The sequence below is a fragment of the Chiloscyllium punctatum genome, chromosome 33 (assembly GCF_047496795.1).
Source record: "Chiloscyllium punctatum isolate Juve2018m chromosome 33, sChiPun1.3, whole genome shotgun sequence".
NCBI lineage: Eukaryota > Metazoa > Chordata > Chondrichthyes > Orectolobiformes > Hemiscylliidae > Chiloscyllium > Chiloscyllium punctatum.
This window is the reverse complement of record NC_092771.1, coordinates 13,247,828-13,272,892: the sequence shown is the minus strand read 5'-3', so window position 1 is coordinate 13,272,892 and position 25,065 is coordinate 13,247,828. Positions and strand designations below refer to the sequence as shown.

General features: G+C 44.2%; 1 protein-coding gene across 4 annotated transcripts in view; it reads left to right on the top strand.

Moving 5' to 3' along the window:
- Positions 1-25,065, top strand: part of LOC140458445 (synaptotagmin-11) — a 63,605-nt gene that overhangs the window by 28,943 nt on the left and 9,597 nt on the right. For 2 of the 4 annotated variants that reach the window (XM_072553022.1, XM_072553024.1), the window contains exons 2-3: positions 13,783-14,696; positions 23,601-23,769. In XM_072553022.1, the coding sequence (XP_072409123.1) occupies positions 13,783-14,696; positions 23,601-23,769 (1,083 nt within the window). Of the gene's footprint in view, positions 1-7,372; positions 7,471-13,782; positions 14,697-23,600; positions 23,770-25,065 lie in introns of all 4 variants that reach the window. The other 2 variants (XM_072553025.1, XM_072553023.1) reach the window with 2 other exon arrangements.

Sequence of the window (25,065 nt, the reverse complement as noted above, 5' to 3'; positions counted from 1 at the left end):
CAAATACGTTTACAATTCTATCCTGTTTCAAAAGTAAACATTACTTGGGTATGAGTTACTGCCCTCAAGTAACCTGTGCTCCAATATAAATGGACAAGACCCAACAAATTATGAACATTGGCAAGACTCTACTGTCTTAGTCTTTAACTTAACTGTGAGAAATAGCTGGTGTGCAGTGGAGTCTGCTCTCCTCCTTGCAAACAGTGTAATGCCTTTCTTGTTTTAACTAACAGAAAGGGATTATATCACCATAGTATCTGGTCAAACTGTTCTCGTTTTTCCGCCAGTCATAGGCTGAAGGTGTGTTTAATTGTCCACTTTAGCAAACAAACAACTGTCAAGCAACTAATGCAATCATTGTCATGTGGCAAGTTGGCAGGAATTTCTGATTTCCCAATCCGTTTATGAGTTGATCTTAAAAGTGTCTCAGAGCTGAACGGCCAATTAAATAATATTGTGACCGTAAAGCACAGCGCTGGCAAATTGATAACAGTGAGAGTTGTATTTGTCTTTGAAGGCAATGCTGTAATTCCAGGTTTGAGTCAGAGGAAAGGGTACCTCAGGTTGTCAGGCATCTCTGACTGTTAACACCTCAAACTGCCATGTATAAGGTGTCATCTGTGGACGAATAGATAGTACTTTGGCTTGAGTCAGGAGGTTGTGCGTTCAAACCCCATTCTCCATAATTAAAACAGATCATCTGTGATAATCTGTGCAATACTGTCAGTGGTGCTGTCTTTTAGATGAGTGCTTGAGCCAAGTCCATGCTTTTACCTGTGGGTCCTGTGACAATGTTTTGAAGTCACGTTATAGTCCAAAAGGTTTACTTGCAATCATAAGTTTTCTGAGCGCTGCCCTTTCATCAGGTGAAGTAATTTGGACAGTGACTGCATTTCCTTTTTTTAAGGAAACAGGATTTTTTTCATTCATTCACAGCATGTGGGCCTGGCCAATGTTTATTGCCCAGAGGGAGGTTAAGAATTGACAACATTTCTGTAGGCAACACCAGGTAAGGATGACAGTTTCCTTCCCTAAAGGAAATTAATAAACCAGATGTTTTTTTCCTGACAATTGGCAATCGATTCATAGTCATCATTATACTCTTAATTCCAGATTTTCATAGAATTCAAATTCCACCATTTGCCCCATTGGGATTTGAACCCAGGTCCCCAAAGCATTGGCCTGGGCATTGGATTAACAATCCAGCGATAATAACACTGGGCCAGTGCCAGTCCAAGGATTGCACCCATGAATGTAATTCCAGTGAGATGGGGCATTGGAGAGTATTCACAACAGGAAACCAGTTCCTACAGTCAGGAACACCAACCCACCTGAAAGGTTTTGAGAAATGAGCAGCAAAATTTAAATTGCCATTGGGAAGCTGCATTTGTGCCTTCCACTCAATCAAGATCACACTGCTCCCTTCCCCCACTCCCGCCACTCGCATTCTGCCAGCTCCAGAGAGGCCTGGTCAATTCCCCCAGTACTCCTGATCACCTTTCCATGTTGCAGTGTAGATAAACCCTCTGCTGAATCTCCTTTGTTATTCTCCCATGTTCCACCTCTATCATTCCTGCTCAAAGGGGCAGGTTTGCCTGTTTCCTAAGCAGGGATGTAAAGAGTGCAGTTATAAATGATGGAGACCAATGTTACGCAAATCTTCAGAGTCATAATAAATCAGCTATTCGTGGGAATTCATCAACTCATTGTGTAACTCACCCACACCTTCGGCACACAGGCTGTTTGGTTTGGTACTAGTTGCATGCAAGAAACCAAACAAAGCTTGGAGTGGGCTGCAGCTGGAAGCGTTTGCAAATAAGGTTGAGTGGCCATCACTTTGGGAGCCATGTTGCAGATGCGAGGAGACTGCCTATGATGTTACAGCATTACAGGGGGGGGCTGCAATATATATTGTGATAAAGGTCACTGCAGTCTTACCAGACTGTAGAGTAACTGTCTGATTGGAGAAAGAGATGACTACTGGTGGTTTAAACTGAGGGTCCCCACATTATCAGGTGAGGAGTGAGGTTACCTTTATGGTAACCTTAGCCGATGCAGGAATTGAACCCCTCACACTACATCACAAACCAGCCATGCGAGCTAACTGACCTCCCAGTATGCTGTGTCACATTCACTTCATTGACTTTTTGAGGAACTAAATGTAAAATCTCTTCACACTCATGTTGTTTTTGATTCAGTTCAGTTTAGTGTACAGCTTGTAATTCTCATCTGGACCGCCATCTCAGCATCTAGCCCCAGTATCCTGTCTGATGCTTCAGAGTCACATTGTGTCATCTGAGACTGTTCATAGCAGGGGTGTGTGTGTGTGCATTGTGTTGTACGGTACAATACACGTATAGCACATATTTTAGTCGCTGGGTATGAAACACAACATTTCCCTAAGTCACAGGCCCTATCCCTATACAGTCATAGAGTCACAGCACGGAAACAGACCCTTCGGTCCAACCAGTCCACAATCCCAAACTAAACTAGTCCCACCTGCTTCCTCTTGGCCCACATCCCACCAAACATTTCTTATTCACATACTTATCCAAATGTCTTTTAAATGTTGTAACTGTACCTGCGTCCATCACTTCCTCTGGAAGTTCATTCCACACACGAGCCACTGTCTGGGTAAAAGAGTTGCCCCTCAAGTCTTCTTTAAATCTTTTTCCTCTCACCTTAAAAATATGTCCCCTCATCTTGAAATCCCCCACCCTAGGAAAAAGACAATACCATTCACTTTACCAAACTTTTCTATTTTATTCCATTGTTTTGCACAGCAGAAATTGCCCCAGTGTGAGACACTGTAATGCTTTTACTGTCGACATTCCCTCATATCAACATTATTCTTATGAGTAAAAGGTCCACATATAAGTTGTTTTGATATAAGTTGCATTTTTCTGGGAAATAACCACATAGTTTATCAATAGCCCCCTGTATAATGTGGAGACAGTGTTCTACAAGTGATGTTACTGGATTACTAATCCAAAGGACGAGCAGCCACTGAGGTGTGAGAATTGTGCCCAGCAGTGTATTCATTCCCTGATCTGGTATGTTCACACAAAAATTAGACATGGGTAATGTGATATTGAAAGATTCAACAGATGTTTGTTATGGCTGCTGGTACATGCCTAGATTACAGACACTTCACTGTCTTGGTTAAAACTAAGATATTTGCTTATAAACAGCAGTATGCCACACTTGTAGTGGCCCCAGTTAAAATGAAGTTTGAGATCTTACCACTCTCAGATCACAGTGTATGACACAGTGATAGTATCATGAATATGTCTCTTAATGGGATATTGGTATGAGCCACAGACAGGGTCCCAGAGGACTCGAAAATCGCTAATGGAACACCCCTGTTTAAAAAGGGAGTAAGGCAAAAGAAAGGAAATTACAGGCTGGTTAGTCTGACCTCAGTCACCGGTAAGATTATGGAGTCCATTGTGAAGGATGAGATTTCTGAATACTTGGAAGTGCATGGTAAAATAGAGCAAAATCAGCATAGTTTCAGCATCAAAGAGAGGTCATGCCTGATAAATCTGTTAGAATCCATTGAGGAAGTAACGAGCAGGTTAGACCAAGGAGAGCCAATGGATGTGATCTACCTGGAATTCAAGAAGGCCTTTGACAAGACGCCACACAGGAGGCTACTGGGTAAGATAAGGGGCCATGGTATTCGAGGCCAGGTAATGGATAGAAGCCTGGCTGTCTGGCAGAAAGCGGAGAGTGGGGATAAAAGGGTTCTCCTCAGGTTGAAGTCGGTGACTGGGGATGCTCCACAACTTTTCACTTTATACGTTAATCATCTTGAAAGAGGATTTTGAGATTTGAAAGGGGTATTCAAAATTCACGAGGGTTTCGATTGAGTAAATTAGGAGAATTTTTATTAAGATGTTGGTAACTAGAGGATACCAGTTTAAGATAATGGGTAAAAAAAAAACTAGAGAGTGCTGAAAAGAGATTTCCAGTTAAATCTTGATGTTGAGAGGGTGAATATCATTCTGTTTTTAGCTTCAATTGGTAGAATCATCATTTGCAACTCAAGTTCTGTTAGAATCAGCAATTTGAGGTATTTGCAAATTGACAAGACAAGATTTAAGCGTCATACTGTCTCACTATGAGACCACCATCAGTGTATCTAAGACGGTGGTAGCAGTAGACTACAAATTGACAGGGTAATGGGGAAAAACATAGGACAAGGGATTAATTCAGTAGCCTTTTGAAAGAGCTGACACAACCACAATGGGGTCAAATTGCTGTGAGATTCTATGATTAGCACAATTTAATTGATCTAAAGGTAAAATATTGATGTTGACTCATCTTGAAGGCACTACAGTGTTCATTGAGCACATCTTATTTGTTAAGTGAGTCACTAGTATTAGAATCTATTTATTTTCCATCTTTCATCTTCACACAATGGGAGTCACTTTAAGTGCTAACCTGGTGATTTTTAAAACATCTTTCCACAAGATGTTTCCACATCTTTCCAGGTCGGATTTTATTGTCCAGCTCTAATTGCCCTGGAGAGCTAGTGAGATGCTTCTTGAACCGCTGCAGTTCTCATGTGGTGTGGGTACATTCTGCCCGTGCTAGTAGGGAGAGCATTCCAGGACTTGGACCCAGCAATAGTGAAGGAACAGTGATACACTTTCAAGTCAGGATGTTATGAGACTTGAAGGCGAACTGGCAGGTGGTGGTGCTTTTCTGCGTGTACTGCCCTTCCCCTTCTATGAGGGAGAGGGTGTGGGTTTGTAAGGTGCTGCTGGAGGAGCGTTGGCAAGTTGCTGCAGTGGACCTTGTAGATTATACATGGTACTGTTGCTCAGCATCAGTGATGAAGGGAGTGAATGCAGAAGCTAGCAAGCAGGATGTTTTGTCCTGGCTGGTGTCGAGCTTCTTGAGTGTTCCCGGTGCTGCACTAATCCAGGCAAATGGGGAATATCCCCTCACACTCCTCTCTTGTGCCTTGTGGTTGGCGAACAGGCTTTGGAGAGTGAGAGGTGAGTTACTCATCACAGAATTCCCAGCCTCTGACTTGTTCTTGGTATTTGCAATATCGTTTCCGGTCAATAATAACTTGCTGAAAGTTGGCAGATTCAGCAATGATAATGGTTTTGGCTTCTGTAGAAACAGATTGTAACCCTGTTCAGTCTAAAGCCAGATGTATGTACACACTTCATATGTAGAAGCCAGCAATGAATAGAACAAGCAACAGTGACTTCCATTTTAATAGCCTCTTTACTGTAAGGAAACACTACAGAGCATTTCACATGAGCATACTTCAACTAAATCTGATATCAACGCCACAGGAGCAATCTAAGACAGCGAGCTTTGTCATTGAGGGGGTTTTAAGGAGAATCCTACAAAAGGAGAAAGTCATAGGTGGAAAATGCAAATCTGTAGCACCTGTCATAGAATCAGGTCATGATTAGAGTGGTGCTGGAAAAGCACAGCAGGTCAGGCAGCATCTGAGGAGCAGAAAAAAAAATCGATGTTTCAGGCAAAAGCCCTTCATCAGGAATGAGGCTAGGGGCCTCCCCATTCCCGATGAAGGGCTTTTGCCCAAAACATCGATTTTTCCTGCTCCTTGGATGCTGCCTGACCTGCTGTGCTTTTCCAGCAGCACTCTAATCTTGACTCTAATCTCCAGCATCTGCAGTACCCACTTCTGCATAGAATCAGGCCATACCAAGAACCTTCTGAAACACGGGCATGGTTGTAATGCCACCAGGTAATGTAGTCAGTTTTCACCGTGCAGAAGATGATGGCCCAGTGGTATTATGGCTAGACTATTAATCCAGCGACACAGGTAATGTTCCAGGGAATGGTGTGCCGATCCCACCAAGTCATGGAATTTGAGTTCAATACATTAAAAACAATCTAAAGACAGCCAAGAAACCAAGTGTTGGGGAAAAGCCCACCTGGTTCACTAATGTCCTTCAAGGGAAGGAAATCAACCACCCATATCTGGTCTGGCCTACATGTGACTCCAAGCACACAGGAATGTGGCCAACTCTTAACTGTCTGCTGGGCAATGAATAATAAATGCTGACCTAGCCAGTGGTGCCCACATCCTGTGAATGAATGAAAATAAAATGGTATTGACAGGAATAGGATCCAGTCTGGTGGAGCGGTCCCTCCAACCCAATGTGGCGGTCTGTTGGCGGCCCGGAATGGCCTCAGCATGGGCCTCCAGCCTCGAGGTGATTCCAGCATGGTCTCCAGGCCTCGTGAGCCTCGGGGTAGAGTCTGGCACGGTCTGGAGCCAAGGCCTGGTGTGGACTGGGTTAGATGGACCGTTGGTCTGAACGTTTTACTTCGCATTTTCTAATATATTCCTATGACCTGTAATGCTGGGCTACTTATGTCTTTATTTTTCTAAGTTCTTTTCCTGAAGAACTTTTACTTAAGAATTTGCACCCAAGTACTTTGTACCTGAGATGGGAACAGTGAGTGGCCATTTATAAATTTTTCACTGTACTCATTTGAGTACATGTGACATTAAAGCTCATTCTAATTCTAAATAGATATTAATTGGAAACCAGACCAGCACACACTGGGAAATCTTCCCTCTCAGAAATAACAGCCCTTGGAACTGTGAGGGCAGACTTGGTTCAATACCTCATTTAAACAGCTGGCACCTCTGACAATGCAGCACTCCCCTGGTATGCTGCAGGGAGCATCATTTTTCAGGCAGTCTCTGGGTGGGATTGGTGCTCCTGGTGTGCTGTCTCAGAGCCAAGTGCCAACTTGACTTGCCGACAGCTGGCCAATTCCGAAAGACTCTGATGAACCCAGTGGCTCTGGGTTACTTGTGAAAAGGTTTAGGGAGGGAGTTCGAGAACCTTAGCAGCTGAAGCCATCACTGTCAACAGTGGAGTGATTAGGAGCAGAGCCAAGCTAGAACCCAAGAAAACGTAGATATTCGGAAGGATGCAGGACTAAAGGTGATTATGGCAGTAGGGAGTGGTGAGACCATGGAGGACATTGAAGGCAATGTAGAGAATTTGAACCTGGAGTATGTGCCAGAGCTGAGCTCTCACACACTCAACCATCAATGGAACTAATAAATTTAAGCATTTGAAATTAGTTTACCTTAGATTTGATCTGTAAATATTAACACTCTGTTTTATGGACACAATTACATAATAGAATGATAGTCATATTTATCATGTGCATGTCAAAAAAAGGTCAAAGCTGTATAAGAACCTCCTCCAGCTTTCATTTCTCTCTCAAATCAGAAGAGAAAATATAAATTCACGTTCATTGTTCATTTCAGTCAAATACAGCAACAGGTACCCAGAGCATGTTCCTTTGAACCGCAGTTATACTTAAATGCGTTTTCCTTTTTGTTTTATTTCCTGAGATTGTCAGTGGAATGTGTTTCCAAAGGCTGTGCTGATATGAACAATATTCAGGAGTAACAGCTGAAGATTTTCACAGGAGCTGCTGATGTAATGGCAGGTTAGTGTGTGAGCGGTTTGCCATTAGCTAAGGTTTCCTTCAGTCTCATCGGCCCACATCCCTGCCACTTGTACTTGCTCTCCTGCACTACGAGACCGCAAGGTGATGGAAGACACAGTGTACCTTAACACTGCAGGTAGGAGATTGAGTGACCACATATTTCTGTGCTTAGGAGCTCAGGAGGTATCACTTCTTCAGTACGCTGATCAGTTTTTAAGATATGAGTTCATTTTCATTTTGTACTTACCAAAAATGCTATGGGTCCAATCCCTACTCCAAACGGAGCACAAAACTCAAGTCTGGGCTGCACTGTTAGACGTTCCCTCTTTTAAATGCGATGCTACTTGAGTGCGTTTGAACCACTTGTGGTGCTACTTCAATGAAGGGCAAGGGATGTATCCCCAATGTCTTGGTTAATATTTATCCCTCAGCCAACATCAGGTTATTTGGTTAGTACTTTTTTATGGGAGTTTGCTGTGCCCAAATTGGCTGCAACGTTCCCTACATGGAGTGAAGGTTCTTGACAGTGGAGTTCCATGTAGACAAGGTGATGAAGAAGGCATTTGATACACTTGCCTTTATTGGTCAGTGCAATGAGTAGGTTATGTTGTGGCTATACAGGATATCGATTAAGCCATTTTTGGAATACTGCATTCAGTTCTGGTCTCTCTCCTATAGGAAAGATGTTGGGAAACTTGAAAGGGTTCAGAAAAGATTTATAAGGATGTTGCCAGTGTTGGAGGGTTTGAGCTATAGGGAGAGGCTTGTTCGATTAGCTGGAGCATCAGAGACTGAGGGGTGACCTTCTAGAAGTTTATAAAACCATGAGGAGCATGGATAAGGTGAATATCCAAGATCTTTTCCCAAGAAAGAGGAGCCAAAACCAGATGGCAAAGGTTTAAGATGAGAGGGGAAACATTTAAAAGGCACCTATGGGACTTTTTATGCAGAGGGTGGTGTGTGTATGGAATGAGCTGCCAGAGGAAGTGGTGGAGGCTGGTACAATTACAGCATTTAAAAGGCATCTGGATAGAGACATGAATAGGAACGGTTTGGAGGATATGGGCTAAGTGCTGGCAAATTAATTTAGGATATCTGGTCGGCATGGACATGTTTGACCGAAGAGTTTTATTAAAACAGTATACAATAGCATACACTTCAAAAGTACTTCATTGGTTATAAAACACTGTGAGACGGATATGGTCAGAAAAAGCACTATTTAGATGTAAGTTTTTTTTGGTTTCTTCATTTAATTAGTGAATAAAATGAAAACATTTACAGCAACTTTAAGGAAGAAAATTACATGGGGAAACACTTTATGGAAAACACGTCCAGAGAAAATGGGTGCCAAGAGCAAAGAAGGCGATGAGGGTTGGTCAGAGAATAGATGGAGTCTGATTTAAGGATGGCCCTAAAGGCAATAGAGAGGGTTAAGGGAAAAATCTATATCCACAAAGCCTAGGCAAAAAAAGGCAAGGGCATTAAAGATAGGGTAAAAGAAAACCTGAAGAGGTCGTGTTTGGAGGGATGGTGGGAAGGCTACAGAAATAAGGAGGTTTGAGTTTGGAAGGGAATATGTAAGGCTGGAAATTTTACAGTGAAGGTGTCAGGAAAGTGGGGGTTGATGTGGAAGGGGTGGGGTGGTGGGATGGCAAGTGAGCGGACATTGGTCCAGACAAGACTGTGAACAGCAGAAATGGAATGGACAAAACTTGGAGAGAGACTGGGGATAATGCCCAAGCCCCACTGAGTTGATTCTGCAATCAGCAGCAAGGTGGACTGTCAGACATGACAGGGGGAGACAATGGCCTGGTAGTATTATTCCCTCGTGGACGGGTAGCGATAAGGTGAATGGCAGGTGTCTTTTCACAAGGGTAGGGGATTTTGAGATTTCAAGACTAGGGGGCATACTTTTAAGGTGAAAGGAGAAAAATTTTAAGAAGACATGGGGGCAATTTATTTTATACATAGAGTGATTCATGTGTGAAATGTACTCCCAGAGGAAGTGGCGGATGCAGGTGCAATTGTAATATTAAAAGACATTTAGGTAAGCACATGAATTAGAATTATTTGGAGGGATATGGGCCTAGGCGGGACTAGTTTAGTTTGCGATTATGGTTGGCATGGACTGGTTGGACCGAAGGATCTGTTTCTATGCTCTATGACTCTAGATTGTAATTCTCCTGGCTATTGTAAGAGCATAGGAACAGGAGGCCATTCAGCCCCTCAAACCTCTTCTGCCATTCAATGACTGGGTCTGGATGAAACTCCTCAGTAGATATTCCCGCAGCTTGAAGAGAATAGCAATTGGATTTACTGAGTATTGGAGGCACATGATTAGATGTGACAATTTCAGTTTTACTGATATGTAAAAATTCATTAGGATAGGAAAGCATGCAAATTGGTGGTTTAGGAAGGAGGTTGGTCAGCTCAGATGGATGGTTTGTAATGCAGAGTGACACCAAGAGTATGGGTTCAATCCCCACCACTGGCTGAGGTTAAAGTGAAGGACCCATCTTCTCAACCTCTCTCCTTCCCTGAGGCAAGGTGGTCCTTAGGTTAAACCACCACTAGTCGTCTCTCTCTCTCTCTCTAATGAAATGGCAGGCACCTTTGTACAAAGAGTGTAAAATCCAAAATCTAAATAAATTTCAAAAAGGTAACCAATTATTATTTACACGGGAGAATCCAATATTCAAATTTTACCCATTACAGATCCAAGAATCTAACAGAGAGGAAAGAATCTCCAATGAACATTCAGCAGATTCCTGAAAATGTGAGGAATCGCTCAATTCTGAATAAATCTTAAGGGATTAACTCCAAATTATTCAAGTTATTTTGTGACATTTAGCATGGATTTGTTTGGTGTTGTGTCACTAATTAAATACTTAGTACATAAAATTAATCAACAACCAATTAATAAAATTGACAGTGCGATTGTACTGGGGAGGGTAACAGAGGAGATTTCCCAGAATGCTGCCTGGGTTGGCGGGTCTCAGATTGAAGATTGGATAGACTAGGGTTGTTGTCCTTGGAAGGCAAACAGAGATGTTTAAAGCTATGACAGACACAGATAGAATGGGTAGGAAGTTACATTTTCCCCTTGGAGGTAGTCAATAACTAGAGAGCATTGATTTAAGTCAAAAGGCAGAGGTTAAGAGGAGAGTTGAGAAGTCATTTTGTCACTCACAGGGTATCAGGAGACTGGAAATCCCCTTTATCCATGAGTAGAGGGGTAAATACAGAGGCATAGACTTATGGTGAGAGGTAGAAGACATATTGAAGAGATTTTCCACGCATGTGGAGGTGTGAGTCTGGAACTCACTGCTTGAAAGGGTGGTTGAAGCAGAAATTCTTGCGACATTGAAGCAGTATTTGGATTGGCATAACCTCCAGGGCAATTGGCCAAAAGCTATAAAATGTGATTAGTGTAATCAGACCGCCACTGTCCGGCCGAATGTCCATCCTCCTTCTCTTCTGTAAACATCCATGAGCTATAAAAGGTGGTGTGCAAAATAATCTTTCAAGCCACAAACAGAGACATAGTGAAAATTAAGCTTGTTTTACAGATCTTTTACCAACATTAACATTCCCTTTATCTTTTGCTCTGGGCAGCATCACAATCTGTTCTTCCTCCCTCTCTCTGTCAAAAGCATAAAAAGCATAATTTTCCAGCTCATTTAATAGAGACATAGAGTCATAAAGATGTACAGCATGGAAACAGACCTTCTGTCCAACTCACCCATGCCAACCCAATCTAGTCCCAACTGCCAGCACTTGACCCATATCCCTCCAAACCCTTCCTATTCATATACCCATCGAAATGCCTTTTAAATGTTGCAGTTGTACCAGCTTCCATCACTTCCTTTGGCAGCTCATTCCATACATGTACCACCCTCTGCATGGAAAAGTTGCCCCTTAGGTCTTTTTTATATCTTTCCCCTCTCACCCTAAACCTATGCCCTCTGGTTCTGGACTCCCCAACCCCAGGGAAAAGACTTTGTCTATTTATCCTCTCCATGCCCCTCATAATTTTGTAAACCTCTATAAGGTCACCCCTCAGCCTCCGACACTTCAGGGAAAACAGCCCCAGCCTCTTCAACATCTCCCTATAGCTCAAATCCTGCAACCCTGGCAACATCCTTATAAATCTTTTCTGAACCCTTTCAAGTTACTTCCATCGGGGAGTCATATTGGACTCAAAGCGTTAACTTTCTTTCTGTTTCCACAGATGACCAGCTGAGCTTCTCCTGCACTTTCTGGTTTTATTTCAGATTTCCAGCACCCGCAATATTTTGGTTTTATTCCAGTATCGTACCTTTAGTGCAAAAGTCATTGTAAGAAAACCCAGGACGTTGCCCGTAATTTTTGTCGGCATCTTGATATTGTTGCAAAGAGGGCTGATTGTGTTATGCTTGCAAGCAACACGTAGCCTTTGTCGAAAACTGTGTTTGCTAAAGGTTTTGCTAAAAAGCAGCTTTGGAACTTGGTTTCGCCATCTCAATCCCTTTGGAACTTGGTTTCGCCATCTCAATCCCTTTTGCTTTCTTTGAACCTTACTTCTCGGACAGAGCGGGGGAAATTTCTAGATGGAATTTCAGAGCTTAGAGCCCAGGTTGCTAAAAATAATGCCAAAGGCAGCATTATTAAAATTGTTAATGATGGGGTGCTTGGAATTGGACGAGACATCTTCTGACAGATCAGGCTTACACATTTCAAAATTAGCTCTAACCTGCGATCTCCTCCAGGCATATAATCCTCCAGACTATCTGCAGTTCTCCCAGTCTGGTCTCCCGTCCTGCTCTAACTTGTCAATGGGGAGTGTGTTGTCACCTACCTGGGCCCAAAGCACTACAATTCCATCCCTAAACCTCTCCACCCATCTAACTCTCTCTTCTCCCTTTATGACACTCGATAAAGCTGACCTCCTGGCTTTAAGTTCCTGGTTGTCGGGCTGTAATGTGTCAAGACATTGTTTGCTGACATTCCACTGCAGCACTCCCTGTCTCTTTCCCCGCTGTGAGCCTCCTGTCAGGGGCTTATCACAGAATCCATATGCCATGGAAGTAGGCCATTCAGCCCATTGGCTGCACACTGACCTTCTGAGGAGCATCCCACCCAGACCCACTCCACCATCCTCTCCCACCCTATCCCTGCATTTCCCATGGCTAACACACCTAGCCTGCACATCCCTGCACGCTATAGGCAATTTCCCATGGCCAACCCACGCTAACCTCCACATCTTTGGACTGTGGGAGGAAACCGGAGAACCCGGAGAAAACGCACACAGACACAGGGTTCCCTGGCAATGTGCGGCAAGAGTGCTACCCACTGAGCCACCGTGCCGTCTTGTGGAATATATATTGTCGCAGCCCTTTGGAGAGCGATGGGGAAGATGGAGAACGGAAATCAAAGCAGGTAGGGAGGGGGTTAGTGTTGGCCATTGCTGATGTAGAGCCCAGGACCCCAGAGTATCAGATTGTGATCCAACTTCGAGAATCCCTGCATGACAGTGAAGCACCTTGAAACAGTTTACTGTGTTAAATGTGCTGACAGAATTGCAAAGGTAAAATCACCATGGCCTTACCAGACCATTGGGCTACTCTGTCATTCAAGAGTAAGAGATGACTGGTGGTGGTTTAATCTGAGGGTCACCAAGCCTCAGGGCGAGAGCAGACGTCAAGAAAGAAGGTCCCTCATGGTAACTTCAGCTGGTTTGGGCAATTCAACCCATCTGTGCATCACAAACCAGCCGTCCAAGCTAACCCACCCCAATGTAATTGCAACATGAGTCAAAGGCCAGGACTAGACCAGCATATCGAGGAGTACATTTAGGCCATTTGGCCCATCGGGTTTGGTCTGCCATTCAAATATGGCTTATATATTTCTCAACCCCATCCTCCTGCCTTCTTCCTATAACCTTTGATCCCCTTACCAATCAAGAACCTATCTATCTCCATCTTAAATGCACTCAATGACTTGACCACCACAGCTCTCTGCAGGAATGAGTTCCACAGATTCACCACCCTCTGGCTAAAGAAATTCCTCTTCATCTCAGTTCTAAAAGGTCATCCCTTCACTCTGAGGCTGTGCCCTCGGGTCCTGGTCTCTCCTACTGGTGGAAAGGTCTTCCCCGTGGTCCACTCTATCCGGGCCTCTCAACAAAATTGTTTCCAGTATTGGCGGATGCGGTAAAGGTTCCTTTTGAAATATGTGAAGCGCTTGGGATGTCTATGCTGCCATTTCTGTGTTGCCTAGCGCTGCCGTGTGAGCTATCTTTTGCGGTGCATTAACGTCTCGCTCTTGACTCAGTGCCTCTGCAGGTCCTCCTTGGAGTGGGTCTGGCCTTTCTCTGCTTCTGCCTGACACTTGGCTGCACCCTCTGCTGGCGGAAAAGGAAACGTCGGGGCGTCCCCTTTGGCAAGGACCCAGCCTCCGAGCGGATCATCATGGACCCCAGCTCACCTCTGCCAGGGGGCGCCAGTACGCCCATCAAGCAGCAGTACGAGGAGGTGCGCGGCTTGGTGCTGGACTACCCTACGGGCATTGTGACCTCTCTACCTGACAAAGAGCCTGACCCCGGCTACAAGCACAACCCCCACGGCAGAGCGTCGCTGCCCTTTATCCCCGTTGTGCCGAGAGCCAGCCTGGCCGGCCGAACCAAGAGGATCCTGGAGAGGCGCTGCACCGTCTCGGGCGACTGTTCCGTCTACAACGAGCACGGCGCCCACCCGAACCCAGGCGCCAGGCCCTCGGTCCCTAGCCTGATGGGCACCAACGCCCTCACTGCAGCGCCCGATGACACAGTGGGCGCCAAGTCCAAACCGAGACCCGTCCTGCGTTTCACGCTCTTCTACTTGCCGCGCGAGCTCACCTTGACGGTGACCGTTCTGGGCGTCTCTGGCCTGCCCAAGAAACTCGGCGGTGGCTGCGACTCCTTCGTGAAGGTCTACCTGCTGCCCAGGTTCATGGAGCCGCGGCAAACCAGCATCTGCAGGAAGAGCCTGAACCCCGAGTTCCGGGAGAGCTTTCAGTTCTCGGGCTACACCCTCGAGGAGATAAAATGCTTCACGCTCCGCTTCACCGCCTACACCAAGGAGTTCCACAACCTGAAGGACACCTTCGTTGGCGAGGTGCTGTTTGCCTGTGAGCAGGGTGACTGGCAGCCCCATTCACCCTCGGCTTATACAAGAGAGCTCACCACCACCAAGACGAAGCTCAAAAAGGTAAGAGGCTGGCGGGGCTAGGTTTTCAGGCTAACTCTTGAACGTCTGGGTGGAAGATCTCTGCTGTTTTCATAGAGTCATAGAGATGTACAGCATGTAAATAGACCCTTCGGTCCAACCCGTCCATGCCAACCAGATATCCCAACCCAATCTAGTCCCACCTGCCAGCACCCAGTCCATATCCCTCCAAACCCTTCCTATTCATATATCCATCCAGATGCCTCTTAAATGTTACAATTGTACCAGCCTCCACCACTTCCTCTGGCAGCTCATTCCATACATGGACCACCCTTTGCGTGAAAAAGTTGCCCCTTAGATTTCTTTTATATCTTTCCCCTCTCACCCTAAATCTATGCCCTCCAGTTCTGGACTCCTCAACTCCAAAGAAAATACCTTGTCTATTTATCCTGTCCATGTCCCTCAAGATTTTATAAACTTCTATAATCAGCTGGACTGAAGGGCTCTGATTTGAAATTTGGCATTCTTGCATTGGGTCCTGAAGACTGGAAGCAAAATGTTTCAACAAGTCTCTCTTTTCATGTCCTGTATTACCATGTGACTCTTGAGAAACATTATCTAGAACAATGGGGCGAACCTTCCTATGATTATTCAAGATAATACCGGAGAGGGGGGGATGGCAGGGTTAGGAGGTGGTCCGCTACACAAAATGAATGATACAGGCCTCACTCTTATGTCGCATTCTGAAAACATCACCTGTGACAGTGCGGTACTCTCTCATCAATTTAGAATGCACACTCAAGTCTTGGGAGTGAGATACAAACTATCAACGTGCAAACCAGAGAGGTAGTGATGCTAGTCCCAAGTGAGTCCTGATGGTTGTGTCGCGACCTCTGAATCAGGAGGCTTAGGTTCAAGTTCCACCTGCTCCCGACCTCTCTATACAGGCTGATTGGTAAATATACCACAGACTGTGCATACAGCCCATCCCCTTTTTATATCTAACCTTTCAGTTTACGACTAGAGCTCACTTGGAGCTAGCATTATTATCTCTCTGGTCAGCATGTAGCGAGGTCACATTCCACTTGAGTCTCTCTTCTCCGTCGATGTTCTCCATACTGTACTAAGAGAATGCCACACTGTCAGAGGTGATATTTTCAGAATTAGACATTAGAATGAACCATCTGTCCTTCATCTCAAACAACAGACCCCTCCCCTAGCTTGAAGGATCATAGGAACGTTCTCCCCATTGTCCTAATTAATGTTCCTCAATAGTCACTTGGTAAAACAGGACTTGAAGATTACTGAAAAGTGAGACATGTTTAAATATTTCATTTCCAATCATCAGGACAATTGCAAGAATGCCAAATTCCAAACAATCCCAACAATTAGTATTACAGGAGAAAATGGTGCTGTTTGGTTGGCAATATGTGTGAACAGTTTTCATCAGCAATTTTATGATGTTGCAACAGAAGTTGACCACATTAAGCTTGCAAGTTACCCTTGTCCAATTTTAATAAGCCAAGGCATTGCCATGGAGAATGTAGCAAGAGACTGTCACCTCACTGACTTCCTGCTAATTGATAAAAGGCACAAGGTGTGATCATATTCCTTTTGTTTATGGAGAACAGCGCCTACTATAATGTCATTTCCAGGAAGCGTAAATGGGTCACATCACAATACTAGGGTATAGGGAAGGGCACCCTGTCTGCCCTGTGCAGTACGAGTATAGGTAACAGAGCAACAATTCTCACTTACACCATTTTCCAAATGAGATAAGTACCTGACCAGCATTTAATAGGAGCATAATGGGCTGCACCTTGAGAAAATGGAAGTCAAGACATGATCAGTGAGTTGTTTTATGAGGATTTATAAAACCTACCCATCTCTTGACAGAATTCAAAATGAGTTCCTAAGAGTAGAGGAGCAAGTAGAACATTAGTGGAGGGCTCTGAGGAAGAATTCTGCACCAAGGATTTTGTCATTAATACTCTGAGAAAGAACAACTTTGGCTTTTTTGATCTCAGGATGTCCTCAAGCGCTTTACAAACAATTAAGTACTTTTGGAGGCATCATTATTGTTGTTGGAACAAACAATAAGAAATAGGAACAGGCCCCTCCAGCCATTTTGGCCCCTCCAGCCATTCAATAGAATTATGGCTAATCCGATATTCCTCAGTCCACTTTCCTGCTCTTTCCCTGTAACCCTTGATTCCTCAACTGATCAAGATTTTTCCATCTCAGCCTTAAATATACACAAGGACTCTGCCCCCACAGCTCTCAGTGGCAAAGAGTTCCAAAAACTCTCTGAGAGAAGAAATTCCTCCTCATCTCAGTCTTAAATTGGTGCCCCTTAATCTGAGACTATACCCTCAGCTCTTAAACTTTCCCATTTGGGTTAGGGTTAGCATTTACCTCTCAGCATTGACCCTGTCAAGCCCTTGAGAGTCTGATATGCTTTAATGAGGTCACCTCTCATGCACCTAAACTCCAGTAAGTAGAGCCCCAACCTATTTACCTTTGCTCAAAAGACAATACCTCCTCAGTCAAGGGATCATCCTAGAGAACCTTCTTTGAACTGCTGCCAATGGAAGAATATCTTTGCATTCAACAATGTAAGAAAAGCCTATTTGTGCACAGCAAGCTCTCACAAACAGCACTGTGATAATGCCAGCTGAACCACGTTAAATATTGAGATGCTCCATCTTAAACTGTGTCATGAAACTGTTTAGGTTTGATGTTAGACCAGACACAGAGTCGTGTTTCATCTGAGCAATGGGCCCCTGAAAGTCCAGCACTCAGGCAGTTCTGCACTCCCTCAGCACCGCACTAAAGGGCCCGCTTCTTCCCACAGGAACCTCAACCTTTCACCTCGGAGATGAGAGAGCTAACCCCTGAGCCACGCCTGAAAGTTGGCGAAGCTTAGCAAGAACTGTGTTTGCAGAAGCCATCTTAGAGGAAAACAAACAGAGGTTGTAAGAATGCAAGTGAGAGAGCAAACAACTTTCAAATTGACAGATTTGAAGGGCCAATTCTCTGATTAAATGACTATAAGACCATAAGATGTGGGAGAAAGGTAGGCCATTCAGCCCATCAAGTCTGCCATTCAATAAGATCATGGCTGCTCTGATAATCCTCACTCCTTCCTGCTCCCCACAGCCCCAATTCCCTTACTGGTTAAAAAACTGTCTATGTCCGCATGAATATATTTAATGTCTCAGTCTCAACAGTTCTCTGCAATGAAGAATTCCACAGATTTACCGTCCTCTGAGAGAAGGAATTCCTCCTCATCTCTGTCTTAAATGGGTGACCCTTTATTCGACCCTCTAGTCATAGACTCCCACACAAGGGAAGCAACTGCTCTGGATCTACCATACAAGTCCCCTATGCTTCAATAAGGTCACCTCTCATTCTTCTGTACTCCAATCAATACAGGCCCAACCTACTCAACATCATAAAGCAGCCGCTCCGTACCTGATGTCAACCCAGGAACCTTTCCTGGACAACCTCCATTAGCCCCCCAAAAAGAGAGAAGGCTTTCCGAGGAACTCCCATTGGGAGACCCTCAGTCTGGAGCTCATCATCCATTTTAAACAGACCAGGAGACAGCAATGCTCAGATGGGGAATCAGTTTGATGGCCCCAAGTTATAGAATGGACCTTAGGAAAGAATCGTTTCAATGTATATTCTGTTATTGGTCACCAGGTCTAACAATGTCTGTGTTCCACAAGCAGGGAAGTTGATTTGCAGATGTTCTGTCCCCCATCTAGGTGACATCTTCAGGGCCTCCTATGAAGTGCTGCATCTTCTGGAATTTATTTGGTTCCATTCCTGCTGCTTCTGGTTACTAGTTCTGGTTCATCGTTGTAGTGACCGGTCCAGATCTATGCGTTTGTTGATCGAGTCCATGGGTGAGTACCATGCTTCTAGGAATTCTCTGACGCTTCTCTGTTTAGCTTGTCCTATGATCATTGTGTTGCCCCAGTCAAATTTGTGGTCCCACTCATCTGTGTGTGTGGCTACTAGGGACAGCTGGTTGTGACAGTTAGTGGCTAGTTGGTTTTCATGGATGTGGATTGCTAGTTGTCTGCCTGTTTGTCCTATATAATGTAGCCACACACACAGATGACAGGGACCACAAATTTGACTGGGACAACACAATGATCATAGGAAAAGCTAAAGAGAGGACAACTTCAGAGAATTTCTAGAAGCATGGTACTCAGCCATGGACTCAATCAATAAACACAACAACCTGGACCCAATATACCGGCTACTACAACAACAAACCAGAACCAGGCAGGAACAGAACCAAATAAATTCCAGAAGACACAGTACAGCAGCACCTCATAGGAGGCTCCAAAGCCCTGAAGATGTCACCCAGCCGGGGGGGGGGGGGGGGGGGGGGGGGGGGGGGGGGAAGGTTTGCAAATCAACGTCCCAGCTCGGGGAACACACCCACAACCATGGCAACCAACACCCGAGCTGCAAATCTTTACACAAACCTCGAACAAGGTGTCATTTCCAGTCACCCAGGAACACCAACATTGAATCCATGTGTTCAACATACTGATTCATCAAACCCAACCTAACAATCTTACATCAAAAATAACTCGTATTTCAAGAAGATAGTAAAATTCCTTCATGCTTTGAGCCTTGAGTATAGGAGTTGGGAAGTCATGTTGAGGTCGTACGCAACATTACCTCTTCTGGAACACTACTTCCAGTTCTGGTTGCCCAGTTATAGGGAGGATATTATTAAACTGGAGATAGTTTGGAAGAGATTTAGCAGGTTATTGCTGGGTATGGAAGGTTTGAATTATAAAGGAAGGTTGAATAGGCTGGGACTATTTTTCACTGGGGCACAGATGGTCGTGAGGTGACCTTGTAGACGTTTATAATATAGTGAGCAGTAAAGATAGAGTTAATAGTTGTTGTCTTTTCCCGAGAACGGGGGGATTTCAAGACTAGGAGGCATTGTTAAGGTGAGAGGAGAGAGGTTTAAAAAGATATGAGGAGCAAAATTTTTACACAGAGGTGGTTTGTGTGTGGAATGAACTTCCTGCAGAAGCAGTGGATTTGGGTATATTTACAAAATTTAAAAGACATTTGGATAAGTACATGGATAGGAAAGGTTAGGAAGGATATGGGCCACAAGTGGGAAGGTGAGACTAGTTTAGTTTGGGATTATGTTCGGCATTGATTAGTTGGACCCAAAGGTTTGTATCTGTGTTGTTTGACTCTGAGTGGCATCAAACAGTGTTTGGCATGGAGATACGTAAGGCAATTTTGGAAGAGGATTTAAAAGTTCAGTCCAAGACGTCAGTCTTAAGGAGGTGAGAGTGAAGTTTACTGAGGGAGTCCAGGGCTAAAGACCCCAAACAGCTGAAGGCATGGCCATCAATAGTGGAGCGATGACAGTTTTTAATAGAAATATTTGTTTATGGAATGTGGGCTGCGAAGCCAACATTTGATGTCCATCCTTATTTACCCTTGAACTGATACACTTGCTGAGCCATTTCAGAGGGCATTTAAGAATCAAATACTTTGCTATAGGCCTAGAGTCTCACTTTGGCCAGACTAGGTAAATTCAGTAGATTTCCTTCCCCAAAGGAGCCAGATGTGTTTTTGTAACAATTAGCTGGGGTTACACGCTGACAATTGGACTACCCAATTTTTTCTTTAAATTCTGTTTAGTTCCACATTTTTATTAATTTAGAATTTGACCATCTGCCATGATGGGGATTCAAAACTACAGTCCCAGATTGTTAATCTAGTCTCATCACCACTACCATTACGTGACCCTAGCCCTAACCTTAAACACAACGCTAACCCTAAAACAATCCTAACCCTAATCCTCAACACAATCCTAACCCTAACCCCTAAACATAATCCTAACCATAACCCTAACTTAACCCTAATCTTAACCCTAACCTTAACCCTAACTCTAACTCTAACCCTAACCCTAACCCTAACCCAGACCCTGCAGGAATTGACAAAGGGGCAAGACCAAGGAAAGATTTGAACACCAGCTGAACAACATAAAAACTAAGTTTTCAACTGCCTATAATTTGCAGTTAAGTTACATGCTTGTCATTGATACCCTTGTTGACAGTGTTTGCAAGCAAACATTTAATGTTTATTTAAGCCACATTGTTCCCTTATTACATGCCACTCCACTGGGGCGAACAGGATCATAAGTGCGAACATAACATGAATTATTAGCCTCTGACCGGATATTTTTGGAAAGCACACACGTTATCTTTTATCAATTGACCTGAGTCATGCAGGCAGCAGTAAGTTGATAACAAGAAACATTATTTCTCATTTGTGACGCACTTGACTTGAACCCTGGTTGTGTTCCAATTCTGCTTCAATGCATTTGAATGGTCATTTATCTACGTTAATGTTGGAACTTATCAAAGTGATGGGCAATGCAATACTTGTTTTCCGGCACTCGGTATCAATCTGAAGTATTGTTATTGTCTTCGCTACAGCGTGGTCCAGGAAAGAGTTGAGTTTCCTGTATTCCACTGCAGCTATGCCGACCTCAATACTGGATTATTACTCAGATGCTCTGCTTCCTCCATCAGCCACCCTGCAGTCGCTAAGATTGTGGATTTTCATATTAAATTAGACAAGGTTTCGTTCATGTTTTAGGTTCAGGCCTTCTCGGCTCTGAATTGAAATTGAAGTAACATGTGGCATTGGCATTTATTGCCCACATGGGAATAGCTGTCTCTGTGCCTTTGTCCCTCTTGGCACTACAGGTCACGGGATTGGAAGGTCCAGTCACAGGTGTTTTGGTAAGTTGTAGCAGTGTGGCGTCTATATGGCACACCCTGGAGCCAGAGTACCAAAGTATGTGTTGACCCTGGAAAGAGTTTGAGTAGGGGGGATTAATGGCCTAGTGGCATTATCACTGGGTTATTAATCCAGAGACCCAGGTAATGCCCTGGGGACCTGGGTTCGAATCCCACCACAGCAGAGGGTAGAATTTGAATTCAATAAGCATCTGGAGTTAAGAGTCTAATGATGACCATGAGTCAATTGTCGGGGAAAAACCCATCTGATTCATTACTGCACTTTAGGGAAGGAAACTGCTATCCTTACCTGGTCTGGCCTACATGTAACTCCAGACCCATAGCAATGTGGTTGACTCTTAACTGCCCTCTGGGCAATTAGGGATGGGCAATAAATGCTGGCCTGGCCCATTAATGCATAATTTTAAAAAACTTCTGGGTGGCACAATGGCTCAGTTGTTAGCATTGCTGCCTCACAGCGCTAGTGATACAGGTTCGAGTCCAGACTTGGGTGACTGTATGGAGTTTGCACATTCTCCCCGTGTCCGTGTGTGTGTGTTCCTTCGGGTGCTCCGACTTCCTCCAACAGTCCAAAGATGTGCCGGTCAGGATGGATTGGCCATGGGAAATTGCCCATACTGCTCAGGGGTGATGTAGGTTAGGTGGATTAGCCGTGAGGAATGTAGGGTTACAGGTATAGGGTTGGGGGGCGCGGGTGGAGTCTGGATTGGATGTTGTTCAGAGATTTGATGTGGACTTGTTGGTCCAAATGGCCTGTTTCCACACTGTTGGGATTCTATATTTTTTTTAAATTTCGTTATTCTCTATGATATTTCTTCCTGGCAGAGTTTTAATATTCCCAGTTACATTAATACTCATATTCTATTTCTCTCCCTTCTCAGTTTTTTTCGTGGTCCTTTACTGGCTTCTAAGATACTTGCATCTGCAAAAAATTAAAGCTGTCCTTTTAACCCAGTGCAATCCTTAGCTTTCTTCTTTCTTGGTCATCTCTGTCCCACAGAAGATCAGAGGTGACCTAATAGTGTTTTGAGGATGGCAAGATGGTTTCATTGAGCAGATGAAGAAAAAAAATGTTTCCCCGTGATAACTGGGACAAAAACTTGAGGTCATGTATTTAAAATCATTGACAAAAGATCTGAAGGGGAATAAGGTGAAAAGATTATGCTTAATTGTTAGGATTTTGAACCTACCACCAAAAAAGGCAGTAGAAGCTCATTTGATAAATACATTTAGTAGTCAGTACTACTGAATGCAGCTGAACAAAGACATTTTATTGAAGCTTTTCATCCTGGAGTCATAGAACCCCTACAGTGTGGAATCAGGCCATTTGACCCATTGAGTTCACACTGACCCTCCGACGGGTATCTCAGCTAGACCCACTTCCCTACCCTATCCGTATGATCTCACATTTCCCGTTGCCAATCCATCTAACCTGCACATCTTTGGACTGCGGGCGAAAACCAGAGCACCCAAAAGAAACCCACACAAACACGGGGAGAACGTGCAAACTCTACACCGGCAGTTTCCCCAGGCTGGAATCAAACCCAGATCCCGGGCTGTGAGGTAGCAGTGCTAACTACGAAGCCACCCTACCACCTCCCGCAGACAAATTGTAAGACATTTCTGTGTAGATGGAAAAATACATGCACATACACTGCGTGTGTTTTAACTGAACACAATTATCTTATTTATTTCCCAAGCAAGTGCCTCAACCAATCAGAGTCAACCTATTTTGTATAAAATCTAAACAAGATTGGAAGTTAACTGTCAATTATTGTCAAACTGGTGCATTCTCCATGACAGCACTTTCGTCAATATTCATTATTGTGAACCAATCAGCACTCAACTCTCATACAGTATGAATGACATTTTCCCTTTACGTTGGTATTTCTTGCAAATTATCCTAAAGAGTGTAAGACAGAGTGCTTCAACACATGTGTCCTTTCTTACCCACGCAAAGTAATTTCACAAGCAACTTCAGAGGATGAGGGTAACAGACAACACATAGGTTTAAACATGCTGGATGTTTGAAGGACCCATCACAGGCACACAATGGGCCAAATGGCCTCCTTCCTTTAAGTTTCAATGCCTCTCTGATAACTAATCAGTCTTGCCTTATTTTCAGTGTCTCAGCTCCCAAGATGTGGTGGGACCCTCGAGCGGCACAGGTCAAGCCAAGCTGTTGGGCCAGCTCTTCATCCTGCTCCAGTATCAGACCCTGGCTAACCGGATCAAGGTGATGGTTCGAAAGGCTGAGTCTTTGGCCAGACTGACCCGCATGCCAGGGTCGCCAGGTGAGATGTCACAGGGAGATTTAACCATCGGGAGGGGTTGGGGGGGGTTTACATCCTTAGAGGTCGTCCATAACATTTCTCATTCCACACATCTACATGGGGAATTGTGAATTGTCATGAGTCCCATACGTGGAACTAGAACGAAAATCAGAGAAATGTTCTGGGCTGTTTGGCTTTGACTCACTTACACTCGCTTTTAAAATGTCGATGCTGTAAAATCCAAACCCCTTTGCCAGAAATCTGTCAGTCAATGGCCAGGAGCTGTGAGTGGCTCCCTGGTCTTAGGTCAAATGGATCAGAACAAACCCTTTCAAATATATCAAGGAGATAGCCTGGACCCTAACATTTATCATATTAACAGGCTGTATTCCAGATCTGATTTGACTGATCAAGTTATTAAGCTTTAAGCAAAATGCACTTTATATACAAACAAAAGAAAGAAGAATTGATCTACCTTTAACTCAAATGGAAAGTTTTACATAATTATAAATTACTTAGGTACTGTTCCAATATAGTAACACCGCATAAACATAATTCCCTGGCCCATCCTCCACATTTTTCACTCTGGGGACACAAGCAGAAAATGATCTACAAATTGGTGACTGAGGAAGGGTTGTCCTCTTCCTGACTTTGGGGCAACCCTTTGTTTTTGTCACAAAACATAACTCCTGCAATGCAAACCTCTCAGCAACGCGGACAGAATATCATGGAAGGTCATACCCTACTTCATGAATGTGAAAGGCAACTTAGTTCAGTCAAACATCCCAGGGACGTTTCACAGGAACGTTATCAAGCAAACTCTGAGCCTAAGGCACCTCGGGCTGTCTGAGGACTGCGCATGCAAATGTTTGGTATGAGGGTTAAGTCTTAAGGACAGGTCAGGTCTTAAGGAGAGGCCACAATAGCAAGAAATAAGCCCTTCCTATCCATTCTACCAAACCCTCAATGCAGTCAAATCTCCCCTCAGCCTCCTCTGTTCCAAGGAGAACAATCCCGATGTGTCTATTTTTCCTCAGAGCTGAAGTTTTCCAATCCCGGTAACATCCTTGTTCATTCCCTCTCTAGTGCAGTTACATCCTTTCTCTAATGAGGTGATTAGAACTGCACATAGGTCTCAAATTATGGGGCCTAGCTGCTAAATCATGCAACTCCAGCCTAACCTGCCATCACCTTAAACCTTTTATCATTCTATTCCAATTGCCACATCATCGACCTCTCCTGCCACATTCTAGCAGATGTGAACATTCACTCCAAGGCCCTTCGCTCCTTCCACATTTCTCAGTAATATCCCATTAA